The sequence below is a fragment of the Fistularia commersonii genome, chromosome 36, assembly GCF_037954325.1.
Source record: "Fistularia commersonii isolate RoL2024-O1a breed Wild chromosome 36, RoL_Fcom_v1.0, whole genome shotgun sequence".
Lineage (NCBI taxonomy): Eukaryota > Metazoa > Chordata > Actinopteri > Syngnathiformes > Fistulariidae > Fistularia > Fistularia commersonii.
The window spans coordinates 2,635,257-2,657,794 of record NC_141319.1 but is presented as its reverse complement, the minus strand read 5'-3'; the positions used below and the strand labels follow the sequence as shown (position 1 = coordinate 2,657,794).

The 22,538-nt window shown below is 41.4% G+C and overlaps 1 protein-coding gene across 5 annotated transcripts; it reads right to left on the bottom strand.

The window, feature by feature from the left end:
* Positions 1–1,040: 1,040 nt before the first annotated feature.
* On the bottom strand, positions 1,041–22,538 carry gtf3c2 (general transcription factor IIIC, polypeptide 2, beta). Of its 5 annotated transcripts, none has more exons than XM_086143324.1 (20): positions 22,452–22,538; positions 21,304–21,354; positions 20,457–21,036; positions 19,866–19,984; positions 18,717–18,889; positions 18,018–18,097; positions 17,776–17,853; positions 17,073–17,174; positions 16,462–16,689; positions 16,280–16,391; positions 16,078–16,192; positions 9,391–9,425; positions 7,944–8,073; positions 7,668–7,812; positions 7,423–7,584; positions 7,151–7,229; positions 6,809–6,937; positions 5,617–5,823; positions 3,628–3,735; positions 1,041–2,950 (listed from the first exon to the last, which is right to left on the bottom strand). In XM_086143324.1, the coding sequence occupies exons 1-20, from the start codon at positions 22,513–22,515 to the stop codon at positions 2,759–2,761; spliced, it is 2,889 nt and encodes a 962-aa protein (XP_085999450.1). In that variant the 5' UTR covers positions 22,516–22,538; the 3' UTR covers positions 1,041–2,758. The 5 variants fall into 5 exon arrangements, with proteins under 5 accessions (XP_085999450.1, XP_085999451.1, XP_085999453.1 ...); XM_086143325.1 differs by having other exon boundaries at positions 9,391–9,422; XM_086143327.1 differs by having other exon boundaries at positions 9,391–9,422; positions 16,081–16,192.

Here is a 22,538-nt window from a genome sequence, read left to right as displayed (position 1 = left end):
GCATAGCCACTAACAAAACATAGTCCCGATATTCAAAGTCCCTATTCTAAGTCCCAGGCTCTTTCCTTTCCTCCTCTCTCTCTCCTTCCGAACACGCACTCCTCCTCTTCTTCTTGTTCTTGTTCTTCAACCCACTGCAGCCCAATTTCCATTAGTACCCTGTAGGTCATCAGTACCAATGGCGGTCGCTGTTAACCTGGTCCACGACCAATCTGGTATGATATGCTTATGGTTGACTCGCATGTTTGGTTTTGGCAAAAGTTTTACGCCAGATGCCCTTCCTGACGCAACCCTCTGCATTTATCCGGGCTTGGGACCGGCACAGGGAGACACTGCTCAGTGCCCCCCCAAGGCAGGCTTGGAGAGACACGGCCAGTGCTGCCCTGAGGCTGCATAATGGAAATTGGACTACTGTGGGTCGAAAAAGAAGAGGAGGAGGGCATATTTGGAAGCAATGAGCGAGGAGGAAAGGAAAGAGGCTGGGACTGAGAGTAAGGACTTTGAATATCGGACTATGACAGGAAAAGGTAGAGTTGGTCGACAAGATGCAGAGAAGGAAGGTGGATATACTGTATGTCCAAGAGACCAGGTGGAAAGGTAGTAAGGCTAGAAGCTTAGGAGCAGCTTTAAGTTGTACTATTATGGTACTGACAAGAAGGGAAATGGAGTAGGAATTATCTTGAAGGAGGAGTTTGTTAGGAATGTTCTAGGGGTGAAAAGAATGTCAGATAGACTTATGAATCTGAAACTGGAAATTGATGGTTTGATGCTCAGTTTTGTTAGTGGGTATGCCCTGCAGGTGGGATGGGAATTTGGGGATCAATAAAGTTTATATCATCTTAAAAATGCCTCCTGTGTTTTGAACTATTTGTTTGCATATTCCTGGTCAGACGGCCTGGTGCCTGCAGAGAGTGATGTGCGATGGAGTTGCGTCTCTCGCTTTAACCGTGTTCGCTCAATGTCCAGAAATCTCAAATCGTCAAAGAACTTAAAACAATCCAACGCAAAAGCAGCAAAGATTTCATGATTTGAATGTCACCTTTATTATTACTTTATTACAAAAATATGAATTGAAGGGTAACATGTCAGAAACAAGCAAAAATAAAAGAACATTCACTGCAGACAATGTCGTTGTGAATCATTCTGAAGATGACGTGACCACTCATGGATTTAAGAGACACACTGACCCGCCGGTTGGTGACCAGAACCTGCCGACTCTAAGCGTTAAGATTCTCCTGGGATTTTAGATTTAAGCAAAGTTGATGGAAAGTTTCGTTTGAATCAGCAAGACGTTTCAAAGACAGGGAATCTGGATCGGTGGGTCGCTGCATCTTTCATCATCATCCTCATCAGAAACAGAAATCAAAGAATTCTGTACATAAAGAGAGGAAATATAATCAAGTTATCGAGCCCTAATTGAACTAAGAGGGAATAATATATTCCATTATTTTACAAACTAGAGATTGATTAGTCTGTCTATAAGTGGACAAAACAATAAATTAGATTAAGAAGTGATGACATAATGAAGCAAATGTTAAAAAAAATGTATAGATATATATTTATGAAATTCAACATTTAGAAGCATTACATCCAACAGTCAAGATGAAGGATTTCAAGTATTTCCCTGCAGCTGCAGCCTGAGTTATTGGGCATATTTGAAAACAAATTAATAAAAAATACTGACAGAAATGTGAAAAATGTGATTAAACACAGTGAAGTCTTTCAGCTTAAAGCTCCAGTCTTAAAGTCTGTTGACAGCAGCACAATGGAAACCGGTGGATTTGAATCAGCCTGGTTCTTGGAGACTGAGCCAAGACACTGCAGAACATGTGAGGATGATGATTGTAACAAAGGTGGATATATTGCTAAGCTCCGTCCCTCAGTGCGATCACGCACACGATTGAGGACAGATGGTCGGTCACGGTGGAGAAATGTCTGCCAATATGAGTTCCATGGATGAATCCAAGCCGCTTAGGCTTTTCTAACGAACAGGAAGTTACAACCCTTTCACCCCAGAATAGTGCTGCTTGTTATTCTGTTCCGTTACCATCCTTTAAACCCCTGCAATCTTAATCTATTAGTCCTGGATTATAATAGTGTTGGGTTTTATAAGTTTCATCAGTTGGGTATCTGAGAATTTATACAAAAGAAAACTGATTTTTTTTTTGAACCCTTTCAATGCCGCATGGTTTTTGATGTAACGAAAAGAAAAAAAAAATCAGACCAAAAGTACCATCAAATTGGTGATATTTTTTTTTTTTTACTAGAAGCCAGATAAATGCTGAATTTTGTTGCGAAATATGCTCTTGATGGGTGGGACTTACAGATGTAACACACATCTCTATTGGACAGTCTATAAATCATGTTAACAGTCAGTGGGCGAATAGCGACATAGGTTACTTCCTGCTGGTCCCGCCACCAGTCTGGATGTTACATATTACGTATATGATAACTGTTTTAAGGCCTTGCAGATAGTTTTGCTCTTAATTTACTGCACTTTTTCTGTCGGCCTGAAAAAGCTTCTGGAACGTCATTAAACGTCATTTAAGAAAAAAAATCTATTAATTTCTATGGTTGTGATTGATATTTTGTAACAGGAGTGCTAATTACATGAGTTTTGACTGCGCTAGTCTTCAGAAGGTCGCAGACTTCTGTCCAAACACCCAAACAAGGAGTAAATGATCGTAAGTGATGACAGGAAGTTAAAACATATATTATGTTGTTTTTTTTTTTCTAAGGAGGTTTGTACAAGCCGGTGCTATAGTGGGTCGGTTTCGGTCAGGACCTCCTGTTTCTTGAGGTGCAGGGCAGCAAACTGGTCCTGGCTCTGCTGTACCATGGTCTGCACCTGGCTATCGTTCAGACTCTGAAGGCAGTGGAGTCTCACCAGCCCCGTCTGGCCTCCGGACGCCAACCACGTGTGGCTGCTCAAGTTGGGGCTGAAACGGACCTGAAAGCGAAGGAATCCCAGGACACCGTCACTGCCGGCCTAGAAAATCCGTTAAAATCCTAAAGGGTCCTCTTGAAAACCTGCCCCCCTTAAATTTTTCATCCCAGTGGATTAAATCTTGTCCCTTGACCCCAGTCTCACCCAGTTTCCATGGTTTTTCCCCTTGAATTTGACTTCATATCTCGGGAGGTTAAGATAAGTTTTTATATAAATAATTGCCAAATTTCAGATCATTTCAACTCAAATTGCCAACATTTCAGTATTAATCAATTTCACAAACCTCATTTACCTGATAATAGATATTGTTTTTCAGAATCAAACTGAATCAACAGGAAGGACAGTAGTTCAGGGGAAAAAAGAAAATACAGTTTGTTAGTATTTCTTCCTTTCACTGAGGAGTCATATTTATTTATTTTTTGGTCCAAAGAAATTCATAGGAGAACATCGCCCGTTCATCATCTCAACTGGATGTTCCCCCTCCACTTGTAAACACACACACCCTGAGATGGCGCCAGACACACATGCCTCGCTGATCCTCATCTCACTGACGGCGACGTTTTTCTCATTTTACACATCATTAGGCTCAGTGTGTTTATAGACGGCATCAGAGGAGGATCCCCTTCCTCTCACCTCATATAGCTTCTCTGGAGTGTGTGTGTGTGTGTGTGTGTGCATACCTTATGCAGTGCAGCCAGTGGCAGCTCATCCATGTTAATCTTCATCTTCCCTTCTGTCTCTTTCATGCGTTTCCACAGAGGACGCTTCTCGCTCTTAGCAAAACTTCGCTGCACGTCAGAAGGAATTTATCATTATTTTCATCATCATTATTGTTATTGTTACACAAAAACATAAGAAAAATGGGAAGCGGTGCAGGTGGGAGATGAATCTTGTAGGTGAAAATGAATCCGGTGTTTGTGAAAGATAACGTGGCATTTTTTCCAAAAGCAGCACATCATTCAGCATAATAATTATAATAAACGATTTTCTCAGTTGCAGACTAAAAAACGAGTTGTACTGGTGTCACAGCTCACTCCTGACAATATTGAACATATTTCAAGTTTTTCAGTCTTTATATTGACATAATACGATAAACAACCAATAGGATGAGCACTTACAAAATGGGAAAAAGGAAACATCATAGACAAACAATCAACAGAGGGGTATTTGTTGGCAGTATGGATGAATGGGAACGGCGAAGGACGTCCCATCAGTGTGGGCCATCCAGAAGGGGGACTGGATAGTGGAATTGTGGGCAGAACAGCTTGGCTTGGACAATGTCAAAAATCAACATATCACGACTGAGTGGAGAAGGAAAAGCGCTGGACTGCAAATTAACGGGGAAAACATTGCATGGTGGGCAATTTTGCAATTTTGGGTGGAATTTCCAGTCCTGGGGAAGTAAAGGGACTGAGGCTAGTCTACACAGCTTTCCAAGGAACAAGAAAAGAAAGGATTGGGAAATTGCTTGTGAATGAACACAACTTCCCAAGGATCCACTGCGGTGTTCTTGCCGCTTCTCTCAAGGGCGCTGCTAGTTTTAAACGAACACTGAAGCAAACAGCGTGCCTGCAGTTTTCTTTCAGAAGCATACAAAAGGTCCTTGGGAAACAAGTGAAAGCCCGCTCCAAGAAACACCACAGGGAGGAGACATTGGATGTTCTCCTACAAGGATATCAGTAACCTGCAGAAGTAGCATCTGATAAAAACTGGGCCCCGATACGGTAACGGGGGAAACTGACATCTCAGCCGGTCATTCAGCACAGCGGGCTGTAAGTCTGCTGTGGACAGCCAATGACAAAAAGTAGAGCTCCTTACAACAGACGCCATCTCTCTCTGTTAGCATAGCACACCGGTGACTTTTGCCAAGTCTTGCCTCTTTGCGTCTCTGTTTGCCTTCACTTTGAAGCTCATTTGAACTTCTGTCTTCAGCGTTATCCTCCTTGATCACGTCTCTCCCGGTTCCAAATGGGAGGTATTACACAGATGACATGTTTTTGCACAGCTGCATAAAATGATCTGGACCGAGCCCATGACAACCTTGTGACATCACTACCCAGACAGCGTTGTGATGTAAACAACAATGGTGGCCGACAAGTTTTTTTTTTATAATTTTATGCAAACTAAGACATGTTAATAGATTTTATTATTGTTTTTTATTTAGCTGGTACAAATATTGATCAAATGGGACAATAACTTCTTGGTATCTGGGTATTCCTTTAAAACTCTAAAGCTTTGAGATGATAGTCTTTTTTTCAAATCTTTTCTTCTGATGTGAGGGTAGCTTTATTTCTCAATTTGCTTGTTTTCATTTTAGCTGATCTATTTTCATTCTGAATATGATATGAATATGAGCACCAGACACGCACACACACACACACACACACACACACACACACACAAAGTCATTATTTTCAAATTCTGTTAATTCATTTATACCTTGTTTTGCTTAGGAAACGTCCAAAATTGTGAAACAAGTCAGATGAATCTTTCTTTCTGACTTAAAATCGGTAGCATGATAATGATCAGATGATGAAGACCAGATGATCACTGTCTGGTGAAAGGTTTTTCTTCTTAATTTAACTGAACAGGATAAAAAAACAACCTGCTTTTGACGTTTGTGAAATGTTTAATAAAGATCTCAGATCAGTGCTGAAGTCCAAACTCACCACGTCCATGTCGTCATGATGAAGGTAAAACCTCCTCACTGAATCCCTGTATGTCCGATACAGTGAAGGCCTCACGCTTCGATCCCCATCATCTCCATTTTCTTCATTCTTTTTCTCTGATGGTTCCCCTCCCTCCTCTGCTTCTTTGACCTCCTTGTCTTCCTCTTCATCCTCATTGTAAGGCACGAGGGAGGAGAAGTAGACAGGCTGTCGGGAGGCGTTAGACACACCAGTTGTGATCACAACAGCCAGAGAGATTAGCTGGTCAATAACCTATTTGGCAAAACACATGGTCTTTCATATCAAAAATCCTCAGGCTTGCCACATGGTAACATTCAGAACATTGGCTGTTAGCAATCTAATACTTCAGGTGAGATGTGTTATGTGACTTCAGGATGTAAAAACCCTATCCTTTTCTCACTTTTCTTTGTTTTTTTTTAAAGAGAAGCTATACACTCACAGGTCTGTGAAGCAGCAGTGTAGGAAGTGAGAATATTTCAAGTCTCAAACTCGAAGCTTGGATCGAGTATGTTTCATGAGTCGATGCTCACAGACCAGCCCGTGCAGTTGGCCATTTCTCTCTGGATGTATTCGATGCATTTATCTGGGTTAAGTTACTGAAAGAGCCCATGGGTGCTGCTAGTGTTAAACGGTCACTACAGCCAAACAACGTGCCAACAGCTTTCTGTATGACAAGCATACAGAAGGTCCTGGATGTTCTCCTATAAGGATATCAACAACCCGCTACTGCAGAAGTAGCATCTACAGTAAACAACCAATGATATAAAACACTCTCTCTCTCTGTTAGCATAGCAACACAGTTGCTGCACGCACACAGGTGACTATTGCCAAGTATTGCCTCTTCGCATCTTTGCTCGCTTTCAAGCTCATTTGAACTTCTGTCTTGAGTGTTATCCTCCTTGCTCACGTCTCTCTCGGTTCCAAATGGGAAGCATTGCACAGATGACATGTTTTTGCACAGCTGCATAAAATGATCTGGACCGAGCCTATGACAACCTTGTGACATCACTACCCAGAGAGCGATGTAAACAACAATGGTGGCCAACCATTTTTTTTTCCACAATTTTATGCAACTAAGATATGATGATAGATTTAATTGTCCAGGTAGAGCAGGCAGGAAGCTGCCCTGTCAGACTAGAATGTAGGAAAGGTCACCAGACAGGAAACTTACAAAGCGTCGCTCTGAGGCCCGTTTGATGTACTGAGGGCTGGAGCTCAGCTCGGGCAGCACCAGAAGGATGACTTCACCCACCATGTCTGATGTCACCATGCTGTTCAGCCAATCAGAGCAGGAGATTGACTGAAACACACACACACACACACAAAGGAAAACTGAAATTTACCCCTATTTACTGTGCTGGATGTTAAATAAAATGAATACATGCTATATGCATACATGCATAACAAATAGTGTAATTTACTTTTTTTGCCTTGCTGACATTTTGAGATATTGCTGTGGTAACGGTCAGTAAAGAATAAAGAATGGAAGCGGGAGGGAAAGAATCCTACATACCCACAGCGTTGCCATTCTGGGTGCAGCGAAGAAGGAGCGCATGTGGTGGTCAAAGTAGTGGATTCCATGGGAGCCATTTCTAATATAAATAAATAAATAAACGAAATCAAAAACAAAACGAGCCTCTCTTAGAGCCCTATAACATCAGGAATAACATTCAGTGTTAGGGACACGAGGGTGTAGAAGTCTTATTTTGAAAAGAGACTTATTTGGCCAAAGCTGTGATAAATCCCTCAACCACCCCTATTTTCTGACATTAGTCCCAATCTCACGTGGCATAGGTGACCTCCTGGGCCCACAGGAGCCCCGGTGAATTCAGCGGCCAGTAGATTTCGTTGACAAGGTTGCGTTTTTGGACAGTGATTGGCTCGTAAAGCCTCCTCAGATCCCAGGTCTTCAGGAATCGGTCCTCTCCTGCCGTCACCAGCAGGTGCCTGAGAGACACAGAGCAGGGATTAATCAACCACTGCAGACCATGGATGGGTGTTTTTCTCAAATTGTTCCATTTCTTTCGTACCTGCTTGCTGGACAGAAGGAAAGGGCTCGCACAGCGTGGTCATGAGCCAGGAAGCATTTGTATGGCAGCAGGCTGAGAGACTGGTGTGGGTCTCGCACTCGGAGCAGCGACGACTTGGTGGTCAAATCCCACAGGCCGACAATTCCTGGGAGACCCGGGGCGTCAGAGCACATACAGTAAGTCATTTTCTCCCGCTGGGGACCGGGAAACACACACACACACACACACATACACACACACACACACACAGTGCAGGCGGGGGTGGGGGGGTCTGACCGTCGTAGAATCCCAACGCCATGATGTTGTGGGGCTTCTCAGGCAGCCAGTCCATCGCCAGGACCTGTCCGCTCTTCTCTTGGCGAGGACACTTCAGCGAGCCCAGCTTTAGTGTCACCACTTCTTCCACCTGCAGAGAAAACAAACACAAACTTGCACATCACTTTGTGTAAGACCTGTCAGGAAATGTGGGGACTGTTCATCATCTTGACTAAATGCTTGTAAACACCCTGTATCTGGACTTGATTAGACATGAATGCTTATAACAATTCTCCTGGTGTTCGCCTTCTGCGTTATAACCTGTATGACGAACCGGCTGACAAAGATTACATAAACCTTGCTCTACAGATCAGAGGAAGGAGCTTTCTTTTTTCCTCACATCCACTCCACACCTCCAGAGCGAACTGCCTTGGCTACCTCCCGGTGTCTTGCCACTGGTGACTGCCAGAGGAGAGGTCTGGCAGTGGAGACCGACTGCGTCCTGCTAGCTACCATGCGGTTAGCCATCAAAAGCATGAGGTTGTAGCATTGCAGTTCGGGCCGTGGTGGAACAGTAGGTGGCAAATGCCAAATTTGTTAGCCAAAAACTTTGAATGCTCTCGCTAGCATTTTAGCATCAGGGGATGTTTTTCAACATTTGCTAGCAGAACTTCCGTCGCTAACGACGCCCGCCTTTTTCCGTGTGTCAACTAAACACGGGTATGGAGCATGTCATCCCTAAAGTGGGGCCTCCTGTTTTTGCGTGGGTGCGGCCCCTTGACACAGTCAAGCTAGCAACTGCTAAAGAGGAGTTTGCCACCATGGAGTTTCAGGGGATCATGAGGCGGTCCAACAGCCTCCCAGCTTCACATGGTGCCCGTGGCACTCTTGCAGCGACTTTCGCAGGTAAAACAACATCACCGTGAACGACCACTACCCTATCACCCACATTCAGGATTTTTCCGTGCAGCTGTCAGGCGCCACCATCTTTTCCAAGGTGGACCTGGTGCAAGGTTATAACAGGTGCCAGTGTGCACGAAAGACGTGCTCAAGACTGCGGTGATCACCCCATTTGGGCTTTTCGAATTTCTGCGTATGCCTTTCGGTTTGAAAGGAGCCACTTAGACCTTCCAGGGGCTCATGGACTCAGTGCTGCACGAACTCGGTTTGTGTTTTTCTATCTCAGTGACATTCTGGTGGCCAGCCCGTCGGCTGATGAGCACAAAGAGCACCTGACACAAATTTGCAGTTGTTTAGGAGACCATGGCCTCATAGTTAATCTGAGTAAGTGCCAGTTTGAACTGCTGGTAATTGACTTCTTGGGGTACCACATTTTCACATTTCGTCAAACTTAAAATTTTAAAAATATGAGTTTGAAATAAGACAAAACAGATCGAGAGAGAGAGAGAGAGAGAGAGAGAGAGAGAGAGAGAGAGAGAGAGAGAGAGAACACGAGAAACAAACCCACCGTGTAAATGGGCAAACGCTCGCTGACTCCCCCTGCTGGTGGAAAGATGAATCACAGTTAGCATTTGGATAACATATTGTTACAACAAATACAAATGATTACAGTTATATTCAGGAGTTATTCATGAGAGCATTTCACAGCTGTTCGTATAAAATCCAGCAACTGCTAAAAAACTCAATATTGCTGAATGTCTTGGTTTAGGTTTATCTTTAAAAAAAGCTTTCTTCTGAAATGATCTCAAGAACATGCTGGGACACACAACGGTTCAGCAGTGTCATGTCATGTCAAGAACAGTATTGATGAATCCATGATATGATATCGGCTTTAGTAGTAATTCTAAATAAAACAAAATGAAATTCACGCTGTGACTTATTTTACAAAGTATTTTTCATTTTCATCTATTCTCCATTAAACCAGGTAAACAAAACAGAAAATAGGGAATATGTTATTGATAATTACCAAAGGTGAGGCAAAACACTTCTACAAAAATTGTGGAATAAGAAAAAATAATCATAATGATTATTTATTCTTTATTAATTCCTTGTGGGGAATGTGGGAAAATTGTTCTCTGGGTTAGGGTTAGGGTGAACCCATCATGGATGAACCATGAGCTGTTGGCTGCCATCCGTCAGCAGAGCAGTTAAGGGTTCAGTGTTTTGCTCAAAAATACTTGGACACACTAGGAGGAACCGGAAATCAAACCAGGAATATGCGGTTCCAAAGACGATTAATAATAATAATTTATCCTTTATTAATCCCTCGTGGGGAAATTCATTCTGTGCAATTAACCTATCATGGATGAACCATGAGCAGTAGGCTGCCGTATTATTATTGTGCCGTAGTATTAACAAAAAATATTGCATGTATATTCAAGTGATTTCAAAATGATGCTAGAACACAGTTGCAAATTAACAGGTTTCTTTAAAAGGTTTCTTTAAGAATTGTGTTCAAGGTTAGGTGGAGAAATATAACTTAAAATTAGCACTTGTGTTATTCTGCCACCAAAACCACTGCTGTTATTGAGAGATGACAAATCCACACATAATTAAAACTTTATAAAAGGCTGTTTGAGGCGCAGATGTTGAATCAATGGAGGAGTCTCTCACTCCATCAACCCGTCACCTGCAATGCCTGATTAATACGCCCCCGCCCCCTGCTAAATCAAATTCAACCATTTGAAAGTTAAATGACAAAGCAAAAAGGTGCGTGACAACATTAGGGTTGCCGAGAGCCTCTGCTTTTCACAACTTAAAGGATTTTTCAGCGTAGCTAGTATCAGACTTCAGCTGATTTCTCTAAACATCTGGTTTTGCTCCATTCATTCCAAACCTAAAAAACTAGGTTTGGGTAGACATTGATTCATTCATGCATCATTTATACTGCTCTCCTTGCACACAGGCCGGAGCCAATCCCAGCTGCCATTGAGGCGAGAGGCTGGGTCGAACCTGCCATCTGTCAATCACAGGGCCACATATAGAAAGATAAAACAAATCACCGTTTCATCAAACCTTTTGAGTGGGAGAAAGGAGAACCTTAAGACGAACTACACAGGAACAGGGAGGACACACAACTCCATGAAGACCTTCCTGCTTATTCCTGCTGCTCTCTGGTTGAATAGATATCTTTCTATTAACAAACCCATGAGTACAACATATTGTAGTATTTATTCTTTCCCAAATGTTGACAACTATGATAGATCTTTTTACTCCCAATATCAAGGTCCTCTTCTCCAAGTAAAATTCAATTCACAGCTGGCTTTTGGACAAGTTTAAAAGTCAGAAGAAAAAAAAATTAATACATTTATTTGCAAAATCGTGATAAACTACAGAAAAATATAAAAAAAAAAATCATCAAAAATCTGCATGGAATCGGTAGGTAATGCAATTCAAACATCAGTTAAAATGACAAAAAAAAAACAAAAAAACACCACCACCAACACTAGGCCGCCAAAAAAAAACCAACTAAAAAACATAAAACATGTACGTGATTCAAAAAAGAAGAATGACCCTGTGAATTTTATTTATCAAAAGTTTTTCATCCTCTGAGCCACACAAGCCTATACACTTATTATTCCATCATTCCCGGCCTGATTTACAGAACACCTGCTAGGAAAAACACTTTTTATAACAGGGTTTCCTGATTTATACGGCGCTAAAAAAAAAGAGCCTAACAGGAGGTTTAACCATTCAGCCTGAGCTATCAATTCATGTTTTACAAATATCAACACGTTTAGTTGGATATTATTTTTGTAACAATACCATCATTTTAATTTTATCAAATATTTCGAGAGTCAGCAGGTTCCGAGACTTATCACATTTAAAACTCAGTTGACCCTGGACCGGAAAGTGATCAACTGATGCGCTGATGTGAAAGTGTATTTCAGCTCTGTACACAGACATGAAAACATTCTTTTTCATAATTCTTTTTCAGATAGGCCTCCTGCAGATGGCCATAATTAAGCTGCTATTTATCAAAAACAGTGGTATACCAATGATTAATGTTGCTGAAGAAAAAAAAAATCTAAAACACAGTAACGCATGTTAACCTCCGCATGAACCCCCCCCCCCCGCCACGGGATGATTGACAGCACAGGGAGGAAGGAGGCGTCAGCTCCTCTGCCTAAAATTCATAGCGTCCAACACTAACAACCAGCTTGGTGATGCATCTTCTTTGTCATTTCAATTATAGATCCTTGTCTGATGCCGAGCGGTGCTGTATATAAAGCTGTATATAAATTATACCAATGCCACTAAGCATTCTCCATATCGTGTGTGTGTGTGTATTGCTTTCAGTTGAGTGTTAACCACTGCACTGCCACTATGTTGTTCACATTTGCTTTCATTTATTATAATATATAAATATACAAATCGTATATCATAAATTATAAATAAACATTTCTTTATTTGTATACTACTTAATCTAAATCATTCTGATTGAAATATATTTTTCAACCATATATTTTTGAAGTTAGAAAGTTATTAAATCATACCATGGCAAAACACCTCCTGTCTCCTCCGTCATCTAATCAACTCAAATTACCAAAGGCTGAAAACTGAAAGAAAGAAACAAAAATGAGATAAAAAAAAGGAATCACCCCTTTGTTGGAAAAACCATGAATAAACCATTTTAACTCTGTCAGTGTGTGTGTGTATGTGTTTAAATTCTCAGGTGGAACCTTCCAGTGACCACAAGGTTCTTTTGAGGTGGTGAGGGGTGGAAACCAAACCTTATGGCCTTTACGTACAAAATGAAATGGAAACTCAGTACCATAAATACCGTGCAAAAAAAAAAAAAAAAATGTCAAGCTATATATGGGTGCAGCAGTGGAGACTCCTCTTAATTTCAAAGGCAAGTGGAGTGTAAGATGCTAGGCTGTGTGTGTTTCTGTGTGTTTCATCAAGCGTGGGCTCCTCTTAAATCAGACCGAGGCAGTTTGCAGCCCTTGGCTGCTGAAATCAGAGGAAACACAAAGGACAAAGCTGAAAAATAATCACAGTGCCCCTTTGTGGGATGGTTGTCATTGATGCTGTTGCATTTCCAAGCTGTTTAGTGACCAAAATACATTTTCCATAGGTAAACATCCACACAAGGTGACTCCCTTCAGAGGTCAATAGCTTCAAGTTCCAAAATGTAACATCCATCCAACATCTTAATAATGTTATACAGAAGTGCTTAATGTTAAACCAATGTCTTCCTCACAGTGACCTTAGCAATGCAGCTAATCATTACAGATATTAACAATATTGTGTGTTAATATTAGCTTAATTCCAAGATTGTAACAGTCCTCCAAAACGTCTAAGGAATGAAATGCTAATTTGGAGTTTCTGTGCAACAAATACTTTTGACATCTCTAAGAATCTTTTTTTTTATATGCTTAAAAAAAATGTATCGGCTTCTGCTGCAAGACCTGTGCAGCATAACACGCTGCCAGCAATAGCAACATTCCTTATCCTAGATGAACCTCTAACTCAGAAGCACGTGCACTCAAATAACCTGCTTCATCACATTATCAGTCTGCATTTTTCCAGCGATGAACTAACACACACACACACACACACACACACACACACACACACACACACACACACACACAGCAGGTTTCTGTGTATGATGGATGTGGCAGATAAACTGGCCATTAATCTGCTTCATACAGTTTTCTATCAGCGCAGCCCCAGAGGCAGCTGACGCAGTCGTCTGAATAGACCGGACCACGGGCTGCACCATCCATAATGTCCTCCTGGACAGCCTGCTGAGTGTGTGCATGTGTGTGAGTGTGTGTGCACGCTCATGTGTGTGTGCATGCACAGACTTTAGTGCAATGCTTAACTACGACCATTATCTATGCTGCATGAAGTGGTTTTATAGGCCCTCAAGCATTATATATAAACACATTTGGAGCATTAAATACGAGACTGCGCACGTGCCCACACACACACACACACACACACACACACACACACACACACACACACACAAACACACACACACACACACACACTTTCAAACAGATAGCAGTTTGAGATGCTGTTCTAAACAGTTTCCAATCTTTTATTTTTTGGCCACCTTGCTAATTCTGGTTTCTTGGCTTACCCTGCTTCCGGCACAGCAACTTCCTCATTATTACAGATACTGGCCATATAGCGGAGTACCAGGCTATTCCCTACACTTGGACTTCCAAAAATGTTGATTTTTGAAGGTCACAACTCCATGGACTCCAATCATTTCCTTAACCCCCCCCAGTCCTTAATATTTTTCAAGCTTCTCCATCTACCTGATGTTGCTGTCAAATATCAATCGATCACTACTGATTAGTAAGTCTTTCCCCACTGACTGATTAGTCTATCACCACTGTCTTCTGTTGAAGATGAGGGCAGTCAATCAATATGCCTGGCTGTCTGGTTGGTTACCATTATCCAGTTTGTCAGTCTGGGTGGAAGTGTCCGACAGTCCGACGTCTCTGCCACCTAAGGACAGGTGTCTCCACTCAGCACAGAGTCCAGATGGCCCTGGATACTTTGCCGAACATTTGGCTTTATCATGCTACATTCGCTTTTCCTGCCTACATCTTATACCCTACAATCATGAATTTATCTGTCACGGGGACTTCTTAGTCCAGTCCGTACCAGGGGCCCTGTCAGGTTCTGAAGACCCATGGCTCTAATACTCCGAAGCAGTACTCTGGGGGGGGTTACGCTCCAGAATCAGCCGCGATTAACGAAAATCCACAAAGTAGCTTTAATTGTATTATTTATACATATTTTAAAACGTAGAGCCCTCCCAGACTCTTATTAAACTTTCCCACACTCCTATTAACTTTTCCCATACTCTTAGAAACATTTCCTATATACAGTAATTATATACAGTAAACAAAAACACAACACTGCAGAGTGTACACTGTGAGTAGTGAGCGCATGTCGATGCAAAACTGATGAGGCGAGATGCTAAATCCATTCTATGTGCAGGAAATGCAGTGAATGATGCAAATTTCGCTGAGCCAATCAGAACCCAGAGTACAGACCACCATCTTGTGGGATGGTTGCCACTCTAGAAAATGCTTATTTTGCCACATAAACAATAGAAACAAGAAATATTTAAAAATACATTTATACCATAGTATCCACATATCTTCAATATTGTTGCAATATAAAATTGCCGCTAAAGGTGAGCAGCGATATGAAGAGGGACAAATGTAGATAAAAGTGATGCCCCTCTTTGGTCTGAGCAGTATTGCCTGTTTTTTGTGTTTTTTGGGGAAAAAAAAACAAAACATTTCACATGAGAGTCTATGAGAAAACACTAAGAGAGGGTGGTTTCGTGCAGAGCCCCACAACACACATTTTGGGCAAAATGTTCAGAGGCAGCTACAATGGTCAGAACAGCTGTAGTAGTGGAAGGATGTGATTTTAAAAATTCCCCCCCTTTGGAGATAGTTGCCCAGCTTGCTCTCATGAACAAACTGCCCTGCTCTGAAGCTGTGAACATCTGTTCACAGAGCATACAAGCATACATAAATATATAAACATATAAACATATATAAGTATGTATGTTAATAATCTGAAAATAAATATAACGGTGCAACTACAGTGTACATTATCCACTGTGTCATAAGTTGTGACCAACAGTCTTTCCCCATAGTGTTACAGGGAGATGGAGTGAGAGAGAAAGATGGAGAGGCAGAGACAGAGAGAAACAGAGTGACGGATGAAGGATGGTGGAAGAGTGGTTGAGAGAAAAAGGTGGATCGATGAATCCCCGCAGTAATGTGTCTTTTTATTCTTGTCCATGAAAAATATGGAGTAAGGATGGTATGTGATTCATTGCAGCATGGCTTGCCATTGTGTGTGTGTGTGTGTGTGTGTGTGTGTGTGTGTGTGTATGTGTATGAGGCATGAAAAGGCTAACTGTTAATCAGGACCCTGTAATCACCACTGAGCTGCCAACATCCTTACGACCCCTTTGTCTTCCCTGGAATCCAACGTGCAAGCTTTATAAAGACAATACTGCCCCCTGTTGAGTATAGGAGCCACTGCAGCATTTCACACCTAATTAATTCCATCATTGGTTGCTCCAAAAGCCATGCTTTTACTTCGAATGAAAGCTTTGACACTAATAACTTTATTGTTAATGCCATGGTGATGTGTTTTAATAGCCCCTGACTGGTAAATTTGTGCAAAAAGTTAGTCCTACCACGGTCGGAGACGTGTCCAGCATTCAGGGCATCCGGATGCGGCAGGCTGTAGATGGTGACCACAGAGGTGGATGTGGCCACAGCGAGAAGAGCCAGTCTGGGCAGGAAAGGAGCCTTAGAAGATCAGTAAAATAAAAGCGTTCAGTCAGATTTATTCCATCTGAAGCCATCAAAACCTAAAAACACACTCCAGATGCCCACCTCCCTGCTGCAGGTTGGAAGCTCCCAGACACCAGATGGACAGAACTTCAGATGCCAGATGAAGCCTCTCTCCTGGGCAAGGCCATACGCTAAGGCAGGCTTGGACTCCGGTCTGCAGAGGAGGGAGAACATAGGAGTCTCCGAAGACATGCAGAACCGCGTCCGGTCACATAACCCTGTACCTGACATTGTACTCCAGCTTCCCCATGTCCCACAGCTGCACCAGACCCGAGCCGGTGTAGGTCTTGTGGAAAAAGTGCCGGTCGTCCATCCCTTGGTGGCAGGCCACAGCCAGGTACTGGGAGGCCGGGGCGCCGTCAGGTGTCGGACACCAATCCATAGCCCAGACCGGCCCACCGGCATTCAGGAACATATCCCAGCGTTCCGGGTGGGGGGGCAAAGCATCGAATCTGGTTGGTTATATTGAAAGAAAGTTCGCTCTTAAATGTAACTGTTGTAATGTCCTTTCATAGTGTCGATTGTCCACTTTTCAGCAACAGATTTATGGTCATCTTTATATTTAAGTTCAGCAACAACTGTTGTTAAGTGAGATGTTTATAAACATGCATGTAAAAACTCTCAAAAACACATGAAATCTTTGTTTGTTCTCCAGAGCTAGTAAAAACAACAAAGACAGAAGGAGATTACAGGCCTGAAATTCAATTCTTTTAAGAAAAAACAAATATAACAGCTCACAACTCTGAGTTTTGAGGTGGAAACTTTCCTCCTCAGCCCATCAAAACTAAAATGTGATCAATTAAAAGTCAGTGGAGGTTTTCTTCTACAGTCTCACCTGTCAAGTCTTACTGGAGGCACGCTTTCCTGTTTGAGTCCTTCTCTCACCACCTTGAATCCTGCTGACTGAAGCTCCTGAGGTACATATTTCTCCAGCTCACTGAAAAAAACATCACACACACACACACACACACACACTTCTGTTATTTTTTTCATCGGTTCACTGAGCACTGAGATTCTGAGAGCTCTGTCTTTTGCAGCTTGAGCTGCAGTCAGTTATATTTTTGTAATTATTGTGGTGATGTAAAATGCATTAATTATGTAAGGGTAAATATACGTGGAAATACATAAATAGTGTGAGAGAAAACAAATATGTCCACTTTTTTAATCACATAAGATTGTTTTCTGTGATTTCATTTCCCTGTGCAGTGAAATTTTGAATAGCAGTCCCTTTCACAACAGAACAAGTATATTAAAAAGACCAAAGTATAAGTAGTAATAAATTAAATGTGAATGTTGCACTAAAATAGACAAGTATTTATTTGAATTTTAAGACTAAAGCAACTCCTTTCAGATTTTAAAAAGTATGAAATGATGATGTAAAGATTACTTTATTAGTTTGATATATTTATCGCAGGTATCTTACAACAAATAACTAGATTGCTTCTATTATTATATTTCTAGTGATGATACTATAAAGGAAGATAAATCTCAATTAGGAAACAACCACCACAATTTTACAGTAAAAATAGGGAAAGTACCTCTGTGGCACAGGCTTCCAGTCGCTGGTGGAGGGAATCCAGTCTGGGAACACCCAGCTGCTGAGGTGCTCCTCCCGGCTGAAAACGCACACCAGGGAAGAAAGTGACACACGGGTCACAGTACACATTATAGTAAAATGGACTACAATATATCTTTATAAACATCAAATAAAAAAATTAATGACGATCACTGAAAAGTGCGCTGCCATTCAGTGAACCATAAGAATAAAATGTCTGCTCACAATTTCTTGTGCGTGTTGGTGGCGTCCCAGATTACGCTCATGGTGCTGACCGGCAGTCCCGACGAGGACATTCGCCCCTGCTGGAGAGACGGTAATTTGACTTTTACTCCAAGTTAAATTTAACATTTTGATAAAAGTGAAACGTTTGTTGTCATGAAGGACAAAGGTCTTTCAGTCACTTCTGTGTAATTTAGGCGATTATCTGAACATTTGAACTTTCAAGCTCATTTGACAAATTAGCTTCCTGCTTTGTGGTGATTTCTGGTTACAAAATGTAAGTAGTTAAAATTATGTTTTCTGAGTGGAGTTTGGTTGTGGAGAATAAATACTTGATGGGGATTTGCGATTTTCACAGTTACTTTGTTTTACACTCGCAGATGTTTAGAAATTGGCATAAACAACTAAAATATATATGTTGAAATTTATACATAATTCGATTAATATACTTTCTTTACCTCTTTGAATCTCTTTTTAGCATTCTAAAAGTCTACAGATTTTTTTTTTTTTTAAATCACTTTTTTTTAATTTCTCCTGGTAGAGCTCACATTTCAGTGATGACATCATGGATTACCTCCTGATGAAGAAGGCTGGTGACCACAGCTCCAGGCAGTTGGTTAAATGGATCAAAAACATTACAACTACGATTGAAAATAATTTTACAGTTCATAACACAAAGCAGGGAGTTGAGAAACCACTGACATGATTCTTGTTGATGTTTGAAGTTCTTCGAGTCATCCAAATCTCTTCCCTTAGGTCCTCCTCCTCTTCTGCCTCCTCATCTTCCATCTGCTCCACTTCCTCTTCATCCTCTTTGTCTGGAACAAATTCTTCGTCTTCCGCAGAGTCGCTTTTGCGCCATTTTCTCTTTCGTCCTTGATGTCACGAGAGAAAATAATGTGGAGAAACAGATTTTACTGAGCCGATCAATATTATCGCCCTTGCTAAAATTTGCAAAGCGTCCATTCAGTGGTGTTCAAAATCATAATAAATATTTTTTTAATCAAATCAGGATTTTAATCTACCTGCCTATAAGTTTATACTTCGTAGATATTTTATGCAGATTTTGTGTAGTTGTGGGTCAAACAAACAATCAACTTCAATCAACAGTTGGTGCCAATACTGCAAACTGTTTCAGTTTGTTCTTTTGGACTCCTAACGAGGCAAATTGTCCTTGTTTATCGAAGAGAAAATTAATAATTCTGCCTAAATGCCTCACAAAAAAATTTAAAATATTTTGAACAAGAGTTTTATTGATTTAATCTGAAAGTATAAATGATACTGAATTTGTTATTTTAACCCCTGACGACATGGAAAAATCATCACAAGTCCAGAAAACACCAGTTTCTTCTCATCGAAAAAAATTGCGGAGGCTTTGCCTGTCTCTTCAAGTAAAAATAACAACCAGATCCTTCAATCAATTCCCAAAATGATGTTGTTTTTACAAAAACACCCCTCAGAGTTCCCGGCAGATGGTCATCTCCAGCGAGTTTTTGAAAGAAAGGAACAAATCTTATTAAATTAGGGCTTCACGGTAAAACTGTTCCACATTCTGAAGGATTATTTGAAAGGCAATATTGGCTATACTGAGAAATTAATCATATTTAATTATATTTATATTATAGCCCATCAACCCCCTACATGGATATTTACTTTAATATTATATACCAACAACCGGTATTCTAAATTAATATTATACCAAAATCACTTATGTATATTGGAGGATTATATCTCACCATTTTTTTGCTTTGCTTCTTTTTCTTTTGTATGTGTTCCTCATTGAGTTAACTGCTTCTTTGCTGACTCAGTGTTTTCCATTATTTTATTCAAAAGTACTGCACTTCACTTCACCTGTCTTCTGCTCTGTCACCGGGTGTGGTTCTGCCTCTCCGACTTCGCCGTTGGCTTGGACCTCATCGCCTTGATGGCTGAGCTCCTGGGTTGCCAGAGCCTGCAGGTATTTCAAGGCCCTGCAACATTTTTTAGAAATTTATATGAATGAACTGCTGAAAGAGAGAAAGAGAAACTACATAGGACGTGGAGCAGGATTATGAAAGGTGGAGTTGTGAGGAAGTGGTTGTAGCCACCATGACAGTAACTGTTACTTCAAATACTTCAGCATGCATTTCTGTTGTTTTGCAGACATGGCCATAATCACCATGGATGAGAAGAGGATATAGATGATTCAGATGTTCATATTTTTGATAACGTGTGTTGTTCCACCACAGACAATTATTCAATTATAATTCTTTTTGCAGTCAGTGCCCTCTGCTGCTCTCTGACTCAAGAGGTTACATCCCTTGTTTTTAACATATGGGATTCCCCTTGATTTTCACCTGAGAAGAAAACATTTGTTTGCACGAAGTTGGTAATTATTTGAAATACGACAAACAACCTTGAGTAACATCTCCAAAAACTACTGTCTGATGTGTCATGACTCACGCTTTAGCAGCCCCCCTTTGCCGCCGACCCAAGGGTTGGATCCCATCATTGGGTTCAGCCTGTATTTCCTTTGGGGACAGTGGTATTGTATCTTTGACAACCTGCTTCTTCACATACTTCCTCTTTGGCTTTTGTGTGCCATTTTCTTGTTTCGTCGCATCTGACAAGCCCTCTGCTGGAGGCAGGGATGCCTCCACCTTTTTAGGAGTAGTTTTTGATAGTGGGGATACGTCAACATTTTGAGCAGGAGTTTTTCTGGTAGGATTGCCTTTTGACTGTGACCTTCTGGGTCTGCCCCTCCTCTTAGGAGTTTTTTCTGAGATTGCTTCAGGCTCCTGAGGGGCTCTGTCCGCTTCCAGGCCTCTGTCCTCGGTCAATGTCCTGGTCCTCTTAGGCCTACCCCTCCTCACAGGGGACTTTTTAAAAGATTTTTCTTCATCTCCAGAGATGGCCTTTTCTTGTTCATGATCACTCTGACCATCAGTGGTGTCATAATCAAAGTATTTGGGGTTTTTCTTCCGCTGGCGTCCTTTGTTACTGGCAGGTAAATCGTGCGACGGCTGTGACAGCGTCTCTTTTCCTACAAAGTGACCAATGTCATCATCACACATAGGGTAGTATGAGGTTGCATTGAAAAACTACTTCAAAAAATGTTGAATTGTAAACTATCACTGAGCTACATACTCGCAATACGTAGGAAATCTTACTTGCGATGAAAAACAAGCCAAAGAGGTGTAAATGTTATTGCTATCCTTGGCCAGTGACTCAAATGTTGGTGAAAAACTTTGTGCTGATACTATAATAAAACTCAGAACTGAATTTACCTGGTTTATTCAAACAAACTGACCTTGTGCAGGATCGGGGTCATCCATCGGCTCAGTGAGTCCTGTGACTTTTGCTATAACAAGAATAGGACCAGGAATTGACAAAAAACAAATGACCAAAATAATATTTTGTCAAAATGTCATTCATACTAACCTAATTATAATCATGATATGTTCAGAATATCTTATTTAAGTCAATGTGTGAACTATTTATTTTTCTCCACATCTAAAACTATCTTGAAATTTATCAAGAAGGGAAAGCTACATTTGCAAAGACAAAAGGGGGAAACACGCTAATGTGGGGGGACCCTGACGGTATGACGTCACATGGGGGAGCCCACGGTTTGTGCCGTCATTGCGCAGCTGCAGTTACACTGCTACATTAGTTCAGTTCAAAATTGAGCAAAATGTTCACGCTGTGTCGCCTCTGGCTGCCAAATTCGATTTAATTCTCTATAGTCAGCTATCCATAATGAATATTTCCATTCACTATTTCTTTATATAACTTTGTGTTCAACTGTTATTGTGAATATGTTGCTAAATGATTATTGTGGTAAAGAGAAGTCAATACATAAAGTTATACCGACATCTCGTCACATGGCGTTGTCCTATCAGGATGCCAACCAAACCTCATCCAGTGTTGTGACAGTTTAAGCTTTCGTCCTCGTTCCAGAAATGCCGTGAACAACAGACAAAAACTAACCTATTTGCCTACACAATATATCATCAAACGCGATTTCGGCTTATCTTTTCAACACGAACTCGCAAAAACCATTACTATTTGTTTACAACTTCCAGACTCTATCATTGTTATTGACTCATATCCTCTTTCAAGCTATCGAGCTAAAACCTTTTAGCTAACGCGAAGTACAGCAAGGTAGCAGGCTTTTATCTTTTACACCACGATTAAACTATTGTCATATCAATCCTGTTACCAATAAAGTAGTAACACACACCGGGCCGGCAGATTTAAAAGCTCCCCTGGTTGTCAATGGAGGTTATTTTCCTCGGTGGCAGACGCTGGGCGGACTCGCACTGAGCTCCGTTCGTTACAATCTGACCGCTCGAGATCGAGTCCCGAACTCAGCGACCGTTACCGATTCCGGAAGTTGATATCCGGTGTAATGTCTGCACATCGACAACACGATTTCGGTGCTTTTTGTTTCCCCACCGATCGAAAGAGCCGTGCCGTTCCCTCCGCCCGTGGCTGCTAAAACCTGAAATTGAGCTCTCATCAGTCCGCCATGTTACCGTATAA

What these genes read in the sequence shown, in the direction of transcription:
- gtf3c2 (XM_086143324.1), bottom strand. Translation starts at nt 22,515, where the DNA reads ATGAGAGCTCAATTTCAGGTTTTAGCAGCCACGGGCGGAGGGAACGGC. An exon ending in TGACCCCGATCCTGCACAAG is followed by an intron (nt 21,037 to 21,303) that starts GTCAGTTTGTTT and finishes GTCACTTTGTAG; the next exon opens with GAAAAGAGACGCTGTCACAG. An exon ending in ATCATGACGACATGGACGTG is followed by an intron (nt 3,736 to 5,616) that starts GTGAGTTTGGAC and finishes TCTGACGTGCAG; the next exon opens with CGAAGTTTTGCTAAGAGCGA.